This window comes from Thermothielavioides terrestris, chromosome 2 (assembly GCF_000226115.1).
Source record: "Thermothielavioides terrestris NRRL 8126 chromosome 2, complete sequence".
Lineage (NCBI taxonomy): Eukaryota > Fungi > Ascomycota > Sordariomycetes > Sordariales > Chaetomiaceae > Thermothielavioides > Thermothielavioides terrestris.
Window position 1 is genome coordinate 2202876 of NC_016458.1, and position 17674 is coordinate 2220549.

The 17674-nt window shown below is 60.6% G+C and overlaps 5 protein-coding genes across 5 annotated transcripts; 2 read left to right on the forward strand and 3 right to left on the reverse strand.

The window, feature by feature from the left end:
• The first annotated feature begins 303 nt into the window (after window positions 1–303).
• On the forward strand, window positions 304–2248 carry THITE_2112423 (uncharacterized protein). Its single transcript, XM_003651726.1, has 3 exons — window positions 304–529; window positions 619–1235; window positions 1331–2248. The coding sequence occupies exons 1-3, from the start codon at window positions 431–433 to the stop codon at window positions 2088–2090; spliced, it is 1476 nt and encodes a 491-aa protein (XP_003651774.1). The 5' UTR covers window positions 304–430; the 3' UTR covers window positions 2091–2248.
• Window positions 2249–4109: 1861 nt separating this feature from the next.
• THITE_2112426 (uncharacterized protein) lies at window positions 4110–7554 on the reverse strand. The gene is made up of 4 exons (XM_003651727.1): window positions 5403–7554; window positions 5080–5332; window positions 4731–5013; window positions 4110–4646 (listed from the first exon to the last, which is right to left on the reverse strand). Exons 1-4 carry the CDS (start codon window positions 7000–7002, stop codon window positions 4290–4292), a joined length of 2493 nt encoding a protein of 830 aa, XP_003651775.1. The 5' UTR covers window positions 7003–7554; the 3' UTR covers window positions 4110–4289.
• A 2785-nt stretch (window positions 7555–10339) lies between these two features.
• THITE_111506 (uncharacterized protein) lies at window positions 10340–11969 on the forward strand (the record flags this gene model as incomplete). The annotated part of the gene is made up of 5 exons (XM_003651728.1): window positions 10340–10390; window positions 10491–10646; window positions 10705–11166; window positions 11225–11329; window positions 11913–11969. 5 exons carry the CDS (start codon window positions 10340–10342, stop codon window positions 11967–11969), a joined length of 831 nt encoding a protein of 276 aa, XP_003651776.1.
• Window positions 11970–13058: 1089 nt separating this feature from the next.
• On the reverse strand, window positions 13059–13232 carry THITE_2044228 (uncharacterized protein; the record flags this gene model as incomplete). Its single annotated transcript, XM_003651729.1, has 1 exon — window positions 13059–13232. The coding sequence occupies one exon, from the start codon at window positions 13230–13232 to the stop codon at window positions 13059–13061; it is 174 nt and encodes a 57-aa protein (XP_003651777.1).
• Window positions 13233–14114: 882 nt separating this feature from the next.
• THITE_2112429 (uncharacterized protein) lies at window positions 14115–17674 on the reverse strand. The gene has a single exon (XM_003651730.1). The coding sequence runs from the start codon at window positions 17411–17413 to the stop codon at window positions 14255–14257; it is 3159 nt and encodes a 1052-aa protein (XP_003651778.1). The 5' UTR covers window positions 17414–17674; the 3' UTR covers window positions 14115–14254.

Consider the following 17674-nt stretch of genomic DNA (forward strand, 5'->3'; position numbering starts at 1 on the left):
ACCTCGGCTCGGGAAGCCCAAGCTAGTGTATAACTGCACTAAGCTTGGCCCAGTTCCGTGCAGGAACACCTGCCTCGGCCTCGGGTTCCGAGAGCATAAGAAGATGTGCCTTGGAGCTGCCAATTGGCGTTAACACAGCCTCTTTCATTGGCCGTCGCCTGTGTGGAATTAGCTAACCTGAACGGATTGCCGCGCAGGCCCGACCAAGTAGCGGTGGCGGAGCGGGGATCCCGGCAACGGAGCCGCGGTGCAAGGGCCCCCGGCGGTTGGCCAACACATCAACACATCAATACATCAACACATCATCAGCACATCAGCACAACGACGCCAACCCAAACGAACAGATCCAAGTGTCGCCGCCTTAGCATCACTGCATTCCCTATTGGACGGGCGACGCTTCTTGACAGAACCCTCCCCTCTCGCCCACACCATGGCTGGACGGGTGCGCCAGCCCATCGACACCGGCGCGCTGGAGAGATGGATCGCCAAACACGTGCCCCAAATTGAGGTGCCGGTGGACGTCAAGCAGGTGAGCAGCGGTGATTCCGACGTCAATGCCTTATGTCTTATGCCTTTTGCTGGACAACGGCGCCCATGCTCACACTCTTGCTCTCCCAGTTCGGCTATGGCCAGTCCAACCCGACCTACCAGCTGACCGCGGCCGACGGCCAGCGCTTCGTCCTCCGCAAGAAGCCGCCAGGACGGCTGGTGTCCAATACCGCCCACAAGGTCGAGCGCGAGTACCGCATCATCCACGCGCTCGCCGGAACGGACGTGCCCGTGCCCAGGGCGTACTGCCTGTGCGAGGACCCGTCCGTCATCGGCACGCCCTTCTACATCATGGAGTTCCTCGACGGTCGCATCTTCGAGGACCCCGTGATCCCGAACGTGCTGCCGGACCACCGCCGCGCCATCTGGGCCGACGCCGTGCGCACCCTTGCCAAGCTGCACCGCATCGATCCGCGCTCGGTCGGGCTCGAGAACTTCGGCAAGCCCAAGGGCTTCTACTCCCGCCAGGTGGCCACCTGGCGCGCCGTGTGCGACGCCCAGGCCGCCGTCCGCGACGTCGACACCGACGAACCCGTCGGCCAGCTGCCCCATTTCGCCGAGCTGATGGCCTTCTTCGCCGACGAGCGCCAGCAGCCCGCCGACCGCGCCACCCTCATCCACGGCGACTTCAAGATCGACAACCTCGTCTTCCACAAGACCGAGCCGCGCGTAATCGGCATCTTGGAGTTCGTTGCCCTTCCTTTCCCGCCTGCTCCCCCCCTTCCCCCATTCTCTCTCGTATTACCTCTCTCACACACACTAACACGTCCCCTCCTTCCAGCTGGGAGATGTCCACAATCGGCCACCCATACTCCGACATCTCGAACCTGCTGACCCCTTACTTCACCGCCCGCCTCGACCCGCGCCGCTCCGTCAACGTGCACCCGGGCTTCCTGCCGCGCGCCACCCGCGGCCTGCCCACGCCAGACGAGATCACCACGCTGTACTTCACCGTCGTCGAAAGGCCCTCCCCCTCTTCCTCTTCCTCCTCCTCCTCCTCCTCCTCCACAAGCACAAGCAGAGGCACCAACCCCTCGTCCTTCCCGCGCGACCAGCCGGACGACGACGACGACGACGACTACTTGCAAGAGCCGTTGACCGCCCCGCACGACCGCCGCCGCGAGCTGCAGTGGGCCATGGCCTTCAACATCTTCCGCCTGGCCGCCATCTGCCAGGGCATCGCGGCGCGCCAGGCCGGCCGCCAGGCGAGCAGCGAGCATGCGCGGCGGCACGCCGACGCGCGCGGGCCGCTGGCCGAGTTCGCGTGGGTCCTGGTGCGCAGCGCCAGGGCGTCGTCGTCCCCTTCTTCTTCGTCCTCGTCGGCGCCGTCGGCGGCGTCGTCGTCGTCGCGAAGCGCGGGGGAGCCGGAGCGAAGGGTGGGTGATGAGGGCGGCGATGCGGCGGATGGGGGAAGGGCTGAGTCTGCGTTAGGAGCGTCTGGATCCGAGTCCGGGTACGGAGCCGGGTCTGGGTCCGGGTTGGGAGAGGAGCAAAGACAGGGTGGTTGGGGAAGAGGGAGGGGGGATGGGTCCAAGTTGTGACTTCGTTTCCCTGTTACTGGTCTGTATAGGTACACAGCAGCAACGCATGATGTGGACCAGCTGGCGGTGGGAAGCAACCATCATCTATCTAGAAAATTTTAGACAAACAAGCGGCTGCATATGTGCAGCAGTGATGCGGCGAGCCTCGTCGGTCGGCGCGGAAAGCGAACCATATCATCATACTCCGTACTGCTGCATGGATATAGTCACGCCGTCCCAACGTTCCCGCATCGTCGCTGACTAGCAGGGTAGGAACGAAAGACCTGGTACGCAAGACAGTAAAGGTGTGCTTACTGCACCAGGTGGAAGTATATACATGCTCTTTAGAGGTGAGCCGACGTCCCCCATAATAGGTACCGTCGCAGATTCAGTATTCTCTATAATCATTCCTCACAGTGCCTCCCCCAGTGGTACCCGCCCTCGCTCAGCAGCCGACATTCTGATACTCATTTACTCCGTATCTACTACCTACCTCACTTACAGTGCACATACCTAGCTAGCTAATCTACCAGGTAGCCACCCCTTGAACCTTAACCCCAAGGGTCTAGTGTAGTATTCGAGATCCCATCAGTCCATCCACCTTACTGAGAAAGACTACAACGTTTCACGGGCGAGAACACCAAGATGGGCAAAACGACTTACCTCACCGATGTCCGCCTCGCCACCCACCATCGCCAACAACCCCCACCCCCACCCTCCCCACCATCACGATCCTAATGTCACTTGCGCCTCGAACCGACAGACCACACATCCCACGTCCCCAAGCACGGCACGGCAGCAGAAAAGACGCAGCAGCTTTACACGACGTTGATATTTATTGCCCCGCTCTGCTGATCGGCTAGTGCGCATAGTACCTCTTCGCTGGGAAGCGCTAAAGCAAACGAAAAAAAAGAGAAAGGAGGAGAGCGAAAAAGACACACAAGTCATGCTGAGAGTGGTGTCTGTCCTGTATTGGCCCTGCACTTGCCCACCCGATTACCGTCAATGTCCATTCTGTTCTGTCTGTTGCTCCGTCTGCCCGCCAACCCTTGTTCCGCATCCCAATCACAAGTCCAAAGCCAACCAGCCCGAATCCCCCGACCGCTCCTTGCCGGTATTATCATCACACGTGACGAATAATGAAATCAGCACTCTGGTTCTAAAAACGCATCCTTGACTGCTTCCGCCTCATTGCCGGCCGACGGTCATTTCGCTTTCCGTCCGCCCCGCTGTGTGTTGTCTCTCCCCCACGCGGAGAAGGGGCACGCATCGAGAGGAAAAGTACCGTCGCGATGAGGCCTTGTCTGATCCTCCGTCTGGTCCTCCCCACCCACTGAAGGGGAGAAAGAAGACAGACGATGGGCCGAGCTAACCCATCGCCATGGGCAGACCACCCCCAGGAGGGAGCGGGCCCGATTAAAATGCCGAGGCCGGACCGTTCGTTGCCCAGCCCATGCCAATTAAGCAATCCATAACTGACCGCCTGATCTTCCCAGAGCCCGACCAGAAAGGAAGAAAAAGGAGAAAAAAAGAAGAGAGCAAAACAGCGTCAAATCAACCCGGGCCGTCTATAGTGCATGTATGCATTCTCTGTGATGCTGTAGAGACAGGAATGAAATAGGAGGAAAAGAAAAAGGAGAAAGAGAAAATCGCCTTGTCTGCCGCAATCTCTGCCAATCGAGTGCTCCTGGCCGACCAGCATGTTATTTTTTTCCGAGATGGGGCGAGGGGACATGGATAGGTGCCGATAGGTGTCCATGTCTGGATTCTCAAACGCAAACGGCGGGAGTTTTGGAGGTCCTTAGCCACTGCTGTGCTCGGATTCTCATCCTCCTGCTCTTGTTGGTCCGCGCCCCGCATTGGTGGGTAACCACGCTTGGGTTGTGGGTTGTTCTGTGGACGATACGTGGTGCCGCTGCTGCTCTGCCCGACACCGCTCGTTATCCGGAACCAGCATCTGCTCGTTGGATCTCGCGCTCCTCAAATGCCTCTCGGGTTCCAGCCCGGGTTCTGCTGCCTGGGAAGCACTCATCCTCAACCACGAGAAGGTCGTGTCCGTTCTGTAGAGCTTCCGCTGCTGGGAAGATTCGAGTCATCGTTCGGTAACCGTGCCACGACGCTTCGGATCAGCGTCGTTAGATGCTAAGGCCCGGCAGCTGCTGGTCAACCGTGCCTTCGGTGTCTGGTTACGTCAGAACCTCGCTCGGTATGTCCGCCATGCTACTGCGACTGGCCCGCAGCGCCACCCGTATTATTCGAAACGACGCCTCCGCTGTTTGATGGACCCTGGAAGCCCAGCGTGTCGGACACCACAAGCGGCGGAAGCTGCGGAGCCGAAGCCGGAGCCGGAGCCTGAGCCGGAGCCGGAGCCGCGTTGTTGAGGGACATGCCGGAATAGTAGGGTGGGTTGGTCGTGACTGGCAGGATCGAATGGGACGTTCCGTAGCCTAGTGCAAACCCGGTCGGGGTCATACTTGGATCCCCCATCGGATGCTCGGCCGGCGCGGCATCATGCGAGGGGCGCCCCGGGTTCACCGGCTGGTGAAAAAGGGGTTGGTTATTATTATGCGCCATGGGCTGCCTCATAGAGCGCGCCGTCAGTAACTGGCTCGGAATCCGCGCATATGGGCCAGGCCAAGGCAAAAAGCTGGGGGGTGTTACACGCTCACGAGGGGGGCTCTGATGTGGGGCAGTCGGCGCCCCCGCTGGATAGGAAAAGGTGGAAGCACGGCTGACCGGACCGCTGAGCGGCTGGCCGGGATGGAAACTGCCATGGCGGGCCCGGGTTCTCCTTCGGTTTTCCGCGACGTCGGAAGAAGGAGGCGATCTCCGTTCTCTGGCGGCAGCGAAGGGCCTGGCGGCGGTGGGGTCCAACTCGTCTTGCCTGGCCCTAATACGGATATCGCGTTGTTGCTGCGAGATAATGCGGAGGAAGGCTTCGTCACTAGCGGGCCAGTAAGCAACGTGATCCAAACTGCAATCAGAGAATAAGGAAGCGGGGTCCACCAACGTAACCAAGGACGACGAGCTTCTCTGGGTGCGGAGTTGCGAGCGGTAAAGGTTGTGGAGCGCCCGGAAACTTGGGGTAAAGGCGGGCTCCGAAGGGACCTTGTCACGACAGTAAGGGCAGCTGTCTGACTCCTCAAACCACTTCTTGATGCAGTGGTCGCCGAACACGTGCTGGCACTTGGGCAGACGCAAAGGGGCCTCGATGACCCCCTCCGGACTCGGCTGGCCAAAGTCGTTGTAGCAAATGACGCACGCTGCAGGAGGCGGTTAACAACGGAGGAACACACACAACTGCAGACGGGCAGGAGAAGGGCCCCAACTTACTTCTCTCGTTCTCGGGCAGACTGGCCGGATCCACGCTCTGGAGCTGGGTGAGCGCCTGCTTAGACGCCACTCGCTTAGAGGGCATTTGTCCCCGGATGATCTGGGCGATGCGGACGGGGTCTTCAATGTGGGTGACCTGGCCGTCGTATCGCCGCAGCACAAACTCCTCCGGTTCACCCGGGGACGAGCTAAGCTCGGCATCGCTATCATCGCTCGGCTGCCGGGCTGATGAACGGCCGAGTTGGAGGCGGTGCCGGCCATCGCTGGATGGGGCGCCGGGAATCGGTCGAGGAGTTGCCGGGAGGTCGGAGTCGGAGGCTACGTTGTGATAGTTTTGGAGGAAGCTGGTCAGATTGACGTCCGGGGGAGCTGGCAGCCGAAGGGCGGGAGTAAGTGTTGATGACGGGCCGGAAGACGACGAAAAGGGTGGCGGACGGCTGGCAGAGGCAGCGGAAGTCGCCGGAGCAGAGGGACTCGACTCTCGGGAGTGCCGTCTGGCTTGTGGGACGGAGTGCAACCCAGCGGGAGGCTGGCTCGAGTTCTGACTCAAAGACGGGAGGTTGGCAGCGATGCCGCGTACCGGCGGGGGAGAAGAAGCATCTCGGCTGCCTTGCTCGGCACTCATGGGGGTGTGACTCGGTGGGGTTGAGTGGTCTTGCTGATTTGGTTGACCGGGCCGGCCGAGCTGGCTCTCGTCCGGCCGGCCCTGCTGCGAAGCGGCGTACAGCGGAGGTTGCTGCGAGGACATAGGGTATATCTGCGGCGGATAGCTGGGAGGGCGGTGATGGTATGCCTGCTGGAAGGCCAGCGGGTTCCAGGAATCGAGGTGGGGGAGGATCTGGTGGGTCGGGAGCAGGGAAGCACCGCGGTGACCGCCTGCACCGCCAGCACCGCTCGAGCTGCCGCCAAAAAGCGGATCGGTGCCTGGCGGTCTCGACTGCAGGCTGGGGGGAATGGGGACGGGGATGTTGGATGTCGATTGCCACGAAGCACCCGGACGCGGGCCCTGGAACCAAACCGCGCCGGACGAGTGCACCGGGTCGTAGAGCGATTGATGCGAATACAGGTGCGATTGCGGAGGCGGCAGGGCTGGCTGGTGGGGAGGAGGCAGTTGAGGTGGCGGCGGTGGTTGAGAGTGAGACTGAGGTTCAGGTTGGGGTTGAGGTTGAGATTGAGATTGAGGCTGGTGTTGGGAATCGGATGAAGATTGCGGAAGCCGAGGTTGTGGGAGACTTCCGGTTGCGGAGGAGGCGGAGGAGGAGGAGGAGGAGGAGGGGTGGAGGGCCTGGCCTTGCAAGGCAGGAGCGGGGGAGGAGACCTGTGAGAGCGCCGGTGGCAGCAGCTGGTGGCGGTGCGGGTGCTGGTGCCGCAGCTGGTGTGGCGGCGGTCGGAAGTACGGATCGAAGTGCGGAGGAGGAAGGGTCGATGCGTGGTGTTGTTGCTGTTGCTGCTGCTGCTGCTGCTGCTGCTGTTGGGCATGGAGGTATGGACACCCCTGATGCTGGTGCAGTCCACGAAAATCTGCACTGTTCGTGGCTGCCTGCCCGGCCGCAACTTCGGGCTGATGCAGCATAAAGTCCATCTGATCCAGGGCGGCCATGGCGGAAACTGGACACCGGAAACCGAACTTTGCTGCACACCTAGCAAGGCGCCCGTCCGTCCCGTCCTGCTGGAAACGACTCCCTCCAAGCAGCCACTGGGTCCAGATCTCGAGGAGATCTTGTCGACCTTAGCAGCAGCACTTAGTACGAGCCCAGACGAGGTCCGCAGTCACGCCGCTGTTCAGCCCTCGCACTGCACCGCGATGCACCACGGCTACCTGCAGTGCTCTGGGCTGGGGTGTCCCAGGCGGTGCGGTTCTCAGCCCCTGCCGTTTCCCCCAGCCTAGTGCAAGAGGCGCACGCAGCAAGAGAGCGACACCCTTCTCTATCCCTGTTCCCTCTCCCTCTCTTTCTCGCTCTTCCGCCCGATTGCTGTTGTTGCTGTTGCGGCTGGCGCTGCTGTCCGCCGTGGCACCCTACGCCTCGGGCTACCCGTGCACTTCGCAGTCAATGTCGGGTTTGCGCCAAAGCTCTTTCGGAAGTCGCCCAACCCTCAGCCGTCGTCTTCTCCCGGGTCAAAGGCTGGCTGTCGTCCAGGCTGACTTTCTCCAACTCGTTCGGGGGTGATGTTGGTGTTCTATCGGAAATCAAAGCTCAGCGGCACAGCATACGGGAAAAGAGAGCAAGCTCAAGGCGGCTGACTGAACAGTCGTCCAGCGGTCGAGGTCAGGGGTAAAAGCGCCGGCGTTTGCTGCAAGGGCGTCCGCTTGCATCCCTTGGCTGTGCTCGAAGCGTCCGGTGTGATTGACCAGCGTATATGTCTGGCCTCAAATAGAGCCAGCAGGAAGAATAGCAAGTAAGTACGCTGCCAGATTCTCTTTTCCCCTCAGATCCAAGCGCTTTCTCCTTGGTGTCCTCGTGCCCCGTTCACAAGGACGTGTCCGCCTGGTCGGCCTGGTCCACGCGGGGGTTGCAAGTCGGCGGGACGTTTAACGATAAAGGACCGATAAGATACGTGCGATGTGTCGTCAGTGGGGTTTGTGCAGGGGGCTAGACCATGCCCCTTGGCAATGATGGCGATGCGTTGGTGAGACGAGGACAGGATTGACCAGGAGTGAGGGCAACGGGAAAGGGAGGAGAATGTGCGGGTAGCCAGGCTGGGGATGGCGTCGGTTTTGTATCATCAAAGAACCTCAGGAAGGCATGGGGGTGTGAGGGGGCGCCTGGGGGGTTGTGAAGGGCGGAGCCACGCAAGGCAGTTCACAGTCTGGCCGTGCCAGGTCACCGAGTCGCAACAAGTCACCCCAGGTCTCCTGAGCGCAGCCAGCCAGCTCGCTTTTTCTGGTCACAGACTGTTACTAAGGCAGGGCAGACAGGTAGGCCGGCAGGGAGTGGCGGCACCAAAAAACACATGGGGAAGCCCATCGAGCAAGAGGGGGATCCTCGCATGCCTCGCATCGCTTGCTGTTAGCCGTCAGTCAGGTGGAGCGGGCGACTGCGACCGGCTGGATGTGTGATGTGTGCCAGACCCAAAGCGAAGAGGCAAGACAGGCTTTTCGCCCTGCTGTGCAAGGGTGGGCAGGGGAAAACAGCGTCTGGAACCTTGCGCAGTCTTTCCGCATGTGCTGTATGTCTGTACGGAATTGGTAACGTACGCTCACAGTTACTTGACAGCGCCATGGCGGCGTTGCTTTTAATTACAGAGAGGGGGGCCCGGGGGGCTTGCTGGGACAAAGCAAAGCAAAGCAGCCAAATGGGCCCACCACCAAGAAGCCTTGAATGCAGCAGCTCCTGGTTTGGGCCGCGGCGTCCCAAGTGCCCCCAGCCCGCCAGTGCCAGCGCGAATGTCAATGCCAACGTGGTGACGGATGGGATCGACCGCAGCGTGACGTCCAACATTAGTGAGGGTCCATCCTGTGTATGAGAGCAATTCCCCATCATCATTTTTCGGCCCAGCTAATGATCGCTGGCTCATTTGCGCCCAAGCAAAACCTCTGGGCGGGGCCTCCCTGCGTCGCCCGTGGGCGGCAATCAAATGATGGCTGAGGGCTTGGGGCCAACTGGGCCGTCGACCATGCATGGGATTGTTGGGGCTTTTATGTCCTGCACCGCTTCGGGTTGCTTGGGCTGCTCTCCTCCGTCCGTATTGTCAGGTACCAGGTAAGTTAGGGAAACGGCCTCGCCTGCCGGATTGGACGCAGGCTTTGCTGCCTTACCTCACTGTATCCCGTCGGGGGGCGTGGCGGAGGGGGCAGGAAGGGTGACAAACGTCCAGTTATCCACGCTGAGTGGACGACCAAAATGCCCAAAAAGGGGCCAGGAGGGTGCGACGGACCTTTGTCTGTCTTGCATGGGTCAGTGGTCTGTAGAGGACTCGCAACGACTGGAATGAAACCGCACACGCACGGCGTATATAGCCTAGGAATGAGATGGCGGTAACTAACAGCAGGCACGGGAATCGCTGCATCCGAAGGGCCTTGGCCGCTGGTTCCGTGTCTCTGCTGCGCATCCGGCGAACCGCCAGTCATGCGGACTGGAACCGACTGGGCCGCAGTGTGCGGGCGGCGAGTGCGTGTTGGCTAGGTGCTGCTGACTGCTGAGGGTCATAAGCACTTCGAAGACGGGCTGTCGGTGCCACAACCCTGAACCCGCCGAGTTAGGTATTTACCGTTTTCGGACCTTAACTGACACGGTCTGGGCCAGCGCCACTTCATAAGATGCGGACTTCACTGTGCTTATTCGGTGCCTCCGGACGTTCCGCTCATTCACTGGAATTCAGAATCGTCGATGCAGAGCGAGGACCCGGACTGCAATTGCTTCCAGGCTGTCAGTAAGCCGTCTGCACCTTCGCGGGCTTGGCCGAGGCAACCCTGTTTCTCAACGTCTGACTGGCTTGCTGACTGCCTGGCCCTTTCCTCTCATCGCATCTAACGAAGTGTACGATACGAAATACCTCAGACCACTCGTCATATGGCCTCGGACAGCGGAGATGCAGGACTGGGCTTGGCCAACTTTGCCGGTTGGGGTATCACAACTGGAGACTCAACCTGACGAAGCGATCCAGAGCTTCTTTTGCCCAGCGTATCCCGTGATAAGCGCATGCGTCGGTGTTCCCGCCCGGTCCCACGAATATCGAAGCATCACACCACAACTCGCCCTGCTGCTTCGTGTATTCCGACCCTTGCCGCGGACTGACAAAGTACTGTATGTACCTTACCTACATAACACGAGGGTAAGAAGTTCTTCCGTCTATTCCGTCTCCATACGCCACGGCACCATTGGACTCCGCAGTCTCGGGTCGGGCAGACCTGCGTGCTGAGACCGATGTCGGCTCCCGCAGGGACTCGCTTCGTGCACAACGTAAAATCACAAGTCATTTGGATGGATGACTTGACCATGACCTACAACTGGTGGACTTCGGCGACGAGCCCTCCAACCAGGTGCTCAGTAAACCTGCACGGCCTCCGTCGCTTTCGCAGCCGCCTGTGTGGTCAGCTGGGGTGCGCCCCTGTCTCTGAATGCCTCTTTCTATTGGCTACTGCAACAGCTGGATGCCCAGCGCTGGTACCTCGGCGACGACGACGACGACAACAACAACATCACCGATGGCCTCGAATATCTCGCTGGTAGCATACAGGGAGTCTGGAAAGCCCGCTCAGGCCGGAAACGTGACCTTAACAGCCAAAGTTTGACTGCGAACGCGGTAATTACGCAGTACCGGTTATGGGCTTCGTAGCTCCGTATTCGTATTACCAGGACAGTTTCGGTACGGTTTCGGATACCCAGGCTGGATCTGGAGCCACTGGAGAGCCCAAAACTCAGCGATCAAGCGCCGGCGATCCAAGTCGCAAACGGACCGGGAACGCCCCGCTGGAGCCAAGTGGTCAAATGGCCAAATACCTAGCCTGCTCGCCTCGCACATCCAGTTCCCAGGTCGTTACCCGACCCATCTCGGCCTTCAACTCTGGGCCCTCATCCAGCCCCAAAAGTCCACCCGAGGACAAAGCCGCGCCAACCGTCCGCCGCACGATGATGCCCTGGTATGCAACTTGGCGAGCTTCGGGCATGGCATGTTTGCACTCAAGCTGGCACCCGTGCTGAACTTGCACCCCGACATGGATTGTCAGGCAGGTTCCGGTGTGGGCTGCCTGACTCGCAGAGCATCATCCGGCTTCGAAACGCCCCAAAAACGCCCCAAAAACGCCCGTTCAGCCGAGTATTCCGTATGTCAGGTAGTCGGATTCCTTTGATTACCTTAACTACCTTACCCTGATGACCCAGGCCGGCCGACTTGGCGACGTCGCACTGCTGGCTGCCCGAGCGCGCCCGTCCTTTGCGCAGCAATGGTCTCGGAACAACGCTACCTACTGCGCATATATCGCAACCGTAAGCGCTTCCTTGTGCCGCAACCGTCTTGCAGCCACGCGAATACGCATGCTCTTCGCCACCACCCGGCCCCCCCCCCCCCGGTGCATCGCATTTTCCCCTCTCCCCCAAGCAAATAGTTACCCGCAGCTCCGCCAACGAGAAAGGGCCGCCCGCCGCGGGGCCGGGGTTCTCGCTCCTCATTTGGTCTCGGTTTGCATTGCCTGGGCAATAACTCATGTCTTTTCTTTTTCCGAAGCAACGCCGGGCGGGGGGTTCGGAGAGGGGGCCCAACATTCAGAGATGGGGGCTGATTGCAGCGCCGGCCCTTTTCCCGACCCCTTTCCCACTCACTCTCATTCACTCTCGCTCGTTTCGTGAGCCAACTTGACGAAAGTGGCCCGCCGGCTCTACTGTGTTGGGTAGGCAAATGACGCAAGTTGCGCCTCTGCAGCGTCACCAAAGGGGATGGATCCCAAACACTTTTTTTTCCAGCTTGGGGTCGGTTTGCGCACTCATCCCATGCATTCCATTCCACGGCCGCCAGCCGAGCGATTAGTTGGCGGAAAAACTCGGGTCGTTGGGCTCGGCTTTGCCTCCGCAGGTCGCTCGGTCCGTTTCTTTGACTTCTGCGTCGGGCACGGAGCCGGCGAATCCCTAGCCTGCGGCTTTCCGTCTGCCGTCTCCGTCCGGCGGCGACAAGTGTGGAGCCCCCACGGACGCCCGGATCCGGCAGTCGGGCCGGAACAGCGTAACGCCCCTTACGGAATACATAGCAGTCATCAAGGTTCTTTACCTACCCTGAGCAGGGGCTCTCTGCCTCACTAATCACGAACAAACCGGTGGCGTCCGTACCAAGCCATACCACACCAGCACAGCACTCCGCCACCGGCCCTCCCCCCCCCCCCCCTGGCCGCCGTGATACCGCAGCTTCCGAACCGCCCGTAGGCTGCTGCCACCGGCACGGTATGTACACAGTGACAGCAACTCACTCGCTTTCTTAATTTTCTGAGAACGCGACCATGTGTCTACTACTACACCGGATATCTTCGGACCTGGAACCCTTTCTGCGTGGCCAAACTTACGTTGCCTTTGTCTCTTCCGAGTCTGCCCTCCGTTCACGGTCCAAGTTGGTTCTGACGGAGAAGGCGGGCCATGACCCGCCGTCCCTTTAACCCCTCTTCCACCTCCCCCGGGGCAGCCGGAAGTCATTTCGATATAAATCTCTACTGTGCAACGGACCTCGGTATGGGTTGGGATTCCACCTAGGTCTTGCGGTCTTGGGACTGAGACAGCTTCGGGTTGCCGTTGGCGCTGACAGAACCGCATGCACTGGTTGGAGAGAGCGTGAGTTGCGCCCGGCGGCATGCTTCACAACCGTCTACGAAAAAGAGTTGACTGCTTCACCCACAATATCAAGGTATCATCAGCCCATTCGACCTTGCCTGTTGCAGCTCCACTGACCTGCGTATTTCATATTCCCCAGAAGACACCGTGTCTGTCTGTCTCTTACGAACTCCCTCCCAATAGCCACAATTCATCTGCGGAATACGAGCCATTCTTCTTGATGCCTGCCGCGAAACCTGTTTTGCTCGAGTAAGTAACTACCGTCCATGTGATCATATGGATTACACCGCGGGTCTTCAACCCCTGGCACCAGCCAGAGAGACAAACCGGATCCATTCACCGGCCTTCCCCCCCATTATAACCCGTCCCTGAACAACTTGCCTCTCACATACGACCACACCCGCTAGGCAACTCGGGATCCCGTCCGCTCTCCCATCGATAAGCTAGCGAGGGCCAGATTAGTAGTTGGGTCGGTGACGACCAGCGAATCCCTGGTGTTGTATGTTGCCTTTTGTTCTTTTTCGTCTTTTTTTATCACCCTCCTACTTTTGCCGGGTCGTTGGTTTTGAATTTCCATTTTTGCTTCTGCTTCTGCTTCTGCTTTCGTATCTGCTTCTGCTTCTGCTTCTGCTTCCGGCTCTGCTTCTGCTGTCCAGAACCGATGTCCTGGCGAACTATATATATGCCCGGAGTGAAACTGGGGGCGGGCTAGTTAAGCTACCGCTGTGACTGACATAGGCTCCGTACTTTTCTGCATATCCGCCGGGGCGGCGTTTCCACCGTTTCGTGAGGCCAGTTCTGCTGTTCGTTCGGCCGATATCTGTGTGTATACCGTTCCGGCGCGAGTCAGGAGGGTGGGCGATTCGAATACGTTAACTGGCGGCCCATTTCGTGCGGCTCCGAGAATCAGATCCTGCGGAATCTTCTATCTAGTTCTGGGACGTGCTGTGTAAGAGTGTGCGGGTATATGAGGGTGGTTTGGGGCTCAGTGAGATGAGCTCGGCTGTTCTGCAGCACCGGGCACACATTGGAGTTCTGCTGCTTTTTCGATGGCACGCTCGCTTGGTTGAGAGCGTCGGGATCTGGATGTGAGGGCTTACATCTCGCTGGTTCAGACCCGTGGCCTTCACTCCCCCGTTCACTGATTACTGGCTGCAACAGTAACAGTGAAGTCGTCAAGCTTGGTGAAGTTAGAGAAGCGGCGTTCAGCACCACGGCTACCGGCCGCCGAAGTGCGGTAACGTAGATCTTCCAGCAGACCTTACGTCCCTCCGAATCCTCCACTTCAGGACAGGTGATTCCTGGCATTCAAAACCAGTCACATGTTGGGACCGCAGACCACTGGGCCAGGAGAACTTCTTCGGAATGAAGAGCTATTCCTCTCCCACGACCCAGCAGGGTAAAAACACCAAACATCTATCATGGTATCTCATGATAATCATCACAACCTGTAAACCCCCCTGCTTCACTCCGACCCCCGCACCCCTTCCATTCCCCCCTTCGGTTCCCTGCTTCCTTCCGGTCAAGACACCCCTTCCGCTACCTATACCTCCCTCCACAAGAACGAAAAAAAAAAAAAAAAAAAAATAAAGGGGGCCCTCACTTCTTCAGCCTATACTTCCCCCCGACAACCTCCATCTCGCCGGCGGCCACCTTCTCGGCCAAGAACTCCTGCAGCTCCTCGTTGCTCCACGGGAACCCGTCGGCGATCAGCATCCTCATCATCATAGCCATCTGACCCAGCGGCATCGACGCGCTGGCGTTGGTGAGCATGCCCTGGATGTAGCGCCAGTAGACTTCGCGGCGCTCGCGCTCCTTGGCTGAGATGCGCGGCTTGCCGGCGCCGCCGGCGGTGGAGGAGGCCGGCTCTGCCGCGCTGGCTGTTTCGGCTGTGCCGGCGGGTTGGCTGGGTGCGCCCAGCGCGGAGGCGGTGAGAGTGCTGGACGGGGCGGCGGTCGTGTCGGGTTCCTGGAGGGTTTCGGCAACGACATAGGCGTCGCTGCTACCGGCCACGCGGCGCAGGACGCCTTTGCTCACCCAGAACTGCAGCGCCGCGCTGATCAGGTCCTCGTCCATCTGCAGCTGTTCGTACAGCTCGCCGACCGACTTCTGCACTGGCGGGGAATCCGCATCCGCATCATCCTCTCCCTCGCCGCGCTGGAACGCGTAGATTACAGTCGCCTCCACGGTGCTGCAGTCCGCGGCCACCGTCCTGTCCTTCAGCTCCAGCTCCACCTTCGCTTGGCCCAGCTGGTTCAGCCAGGTCAACTTCCGCCCCGACTTGAGCTTCTCGTAGGCCTGCTCATACCGCCGCTGCTGCTCCACGATCGGCGGCGGAAGGAGGAAATGTTCCCTGTCGAGATTTGGCCAGAACAGCCGCGACAGAATCCGGGCATGATATTCAATCCCGTCCGTTCCCCGCTCTGGTGTGGCAGACTTGTCGGGCGTGGCCATGACCCGCCTCTTCTGCCCGCGACCGACGCGGCCCTTGCGGATCGCGGAGTCGACCCGCCGCGAGTCCTGCACGTCCTTGATCATGACATCGCAGTTCTGCAGCGCCGCCTCGCCGAAGCGGCGCTTGAGCAAGTCGAGCACGCGCAGCTCCTGATCGAAACGGGCGGGCTCGCCGAGCAAACGCTCGGCGACGACGGCCGAGAATTCCTTGATGAATACGTCCCCGCTGCCGAGGGCCGAGATGAGCGTGCCAATGACGTCCTCGCTCTTGGGCCGCTTGTAGTTGGCTCCGGCATCGACCGGGTCGGGGACCCAGTTCATGTCGTTCCAGTCGAGGTCCTCATCGTGGTCCAGGGCGGTGCGGCGGGTCTGGGAGGGGTCACTGAGGAGGAGGGCGAGCTCGACGAGCTTGGTGGGCCGTCGGGGGCGGCCGTCTTTGGATGTGGCTGCTGAATGGTCAGAGGTTTCCTCGGCCTCAAGGGTGATGTCCCTTTGCACAATTTGTTCGGGCGGGTTGTTTCTGGAGGCCCGTGGCACGCTAGGGCTGGTGAACGGCCCCGGATCCCTTGCACGCCACGAGGTCTGACCGTTGCCGTCTCCCTGAGACGTATCTCCCTGCTGTTTCCCAGCCGCCTTGGCCATCTTCGCCGCCCGTATCTCCTCAGGGCTGGCAAGCAGGCCCGATACTACGATCCGCACGGCATCCTCACGGTGGCAAAGATACAGCTGCAGACTGGGCTCAACATGACTCAGCAGGACCTTGCTAGGGTCGAGCGCGTGCAGCGTGCGGATGATGGCGATGTATTTCTGCAGAATCTCCAGGGTGCTACAGCCCGGGTGTAGGAGCCGGGTCTGGAGGGTCCGCGAGAAGCTGTCCGTCAGCTGCTTGCGCCGAGCGGCGGTTGTGATGGTCGCTCGCAGGTCGTCCAGGGCCGGGCGCGAGGCGGGCCAGGCCATGACAATGTCAAACAGCTCCTGGATGCGGAGGGCCGCGAGCCGGCCGAGGGCAAGAGATTGGTACGTCCTGAGGTCGGCCAGAGACACGGGCAAGGGGCCCTGGGGGTTGGGCGAGATGCAAGCCAGGACTTCACAGCTCAGGCGGGCAAAGTGGTTCTCGACCCAGTCGTTGAGAGAAACGATACAGGGCGACGCCGCAGATAACGAAGCGCTCTGCGACACCGTATCCACGCTGGCCGAGAACGGGCGAGCGTCTGGCGTGGCCCAGACCCCCGCGTAGGCCCCCGTTACAAACGCGGACATCATGGCGTCCATGACCTCGGCGAACAAGACCTGGAAGCGCTCGCCGGCCAAGCCTACGTTGTGCAGCTGTCGGACAAGCTCGAGCAGCCGTTCCCGGGCAGCCTGGACATTCAGATCGGCGGGCCCTGGGGCCGCCGGTCGAGCAGTTTGCCCGCCGCCAGTACTGAGCTCTTCTTGAGGAGGTATCCCGAGGATAGTACCGGCAAGGCGAATCAGAACAGCTTTTACAGACCGCATCAGCCCCTCTGAAACCGAGTTACTAACGAGAGCGTGGATGTCCCGGCGGAAGCGGGCGCTGAGCAACTCGGCGTCCTTGGCTGCCTCCGGAGAGGCATCAGCCAGGCGGTTGAAGCCCGACAACAACTGGCCGAGACCGTGGAAGTAGAGACGCAAGGCGGCCTCGAGCGTCCGGATACTGCTCATAACAATTACCATGTGTCTCTCGTAGTAGTTGCCTTCCCCCGAGGGGTCCGCGCCTTCGTCGTCCACGCATTCGGCCAAAAGGGGGATCACGTGCTGGGCGAAGTGCGCCCTGACCTGGCCGACGTGCCAAGCAAGGATGTCGCCGGTGCGGGTGGCATTGGGCAAAAGAGTGCTGGCGTTGACGAGAAGGGCAAAGGCGTCGTAGAACTCGGTGGAGAACTGCTGCTGGTGGGGCCCGGCGGCAGGGGCACCGAACGAATCGTCGGCAGTGGCAGACGAGGGCAGGGCGATGTGGGCGGTTACGATGTGCCAGGCACGGTCATAGGTCGCTTGGTCGTCGGCTGGGGCGGGCGGGAAGAGCGGCTGAGCTGCGGCGTGGAGCGATGGCTCCGGCGTGGTCCGTCGCGAAGAGGTGCGGTGGCTAGGGGGTGCGAGGGTGTGACCACGGCCGCGGTGCGTCTGCTGTTGGTGCTGCTGCGGGTACCGGAGAGGGTCGCCGGGGTCTGTCAAACGACTGCTGGGTGTCGACGGGGGCGCAAGAGGGGCGACGTCGGCCTGGAACACAGACTGGAACACTTGCCGTCGGCGGTCCCTCCACTGGGACGCAACGGCAGCCGGCATGGCGGGCTGTCTGGTGATCTGCCTGCCCGAGCTTTCTACACTTTGCTCCTCCCGCAGGCCGCACAATTCAGCCGGCTCAAATCTGGCAGCCTGATCAGGAGCTGCGGGTCACCCAGAGGCGGACCCAATGAGCGGGCAAAACCCAACCCAGCGTTAACAGCGGGCGGTTGAAGCGGCGGCCCCAAACGGCGGCCCAAGTCCTAGCAGGCGTAGGTACAGGTGCCTAGCCACAGACTGCAGGCAGGCCGCGACAGCAGGGGG

Bases quoted from the DNA above. Each gene is read 5' to 3' on its own strand.
- THITE_2112426 (XM_003651727.1), bottom strand. From the start codon at position 7,002: ATGGCCGCCCTGGATCAGATGGACTTTATGCTGCATCAGCCCGAAGTT. The intron at 5,333-5,402 runs GTAAGTTGGGGC...CGCCTCCTGCAG, and splicing joins TCTGCCCGAGAACGAGAGAA to CGTGCGTCATTTGCTACAAC. The intron at 4,647-4,730 runs GTAACACCCCCC...TCTATGAGGCAG, and splicing joins AGAGCCCCCCTCGTGAGCGT to CCCATGGCGCATAATAATAA.
- THITE_2112429 (XM_003651730.1), bottom strand. From the start codon at position 17,413: ATGCCGGCTGCCGTTGCGTCCCAGTGGAGGGACCGCCGACGGCAAGTG.
- THITE_2112423 (XM_003651726.1), top strand. From the start codon at position 431: ATGGCTGGACGGGTGCGCCAGCCCATCGACACCGGCGCGCTGGAGAGA. The intron at 530-618 runs GTGAGCAGCGGT...TTGCTCTCCCAG, and splicing joins TGCCGGTGGACGTCAAGCAG to TTCGGCTATGGCCAGTCCAA. The intron at 1,236-1,330 runs GTTCGTTGCCCT...CCCTCCTTCCAG, and splicing joins CGCGTAATCGGCATCTTGGA to CTGGGAGATGTCCACAATCG.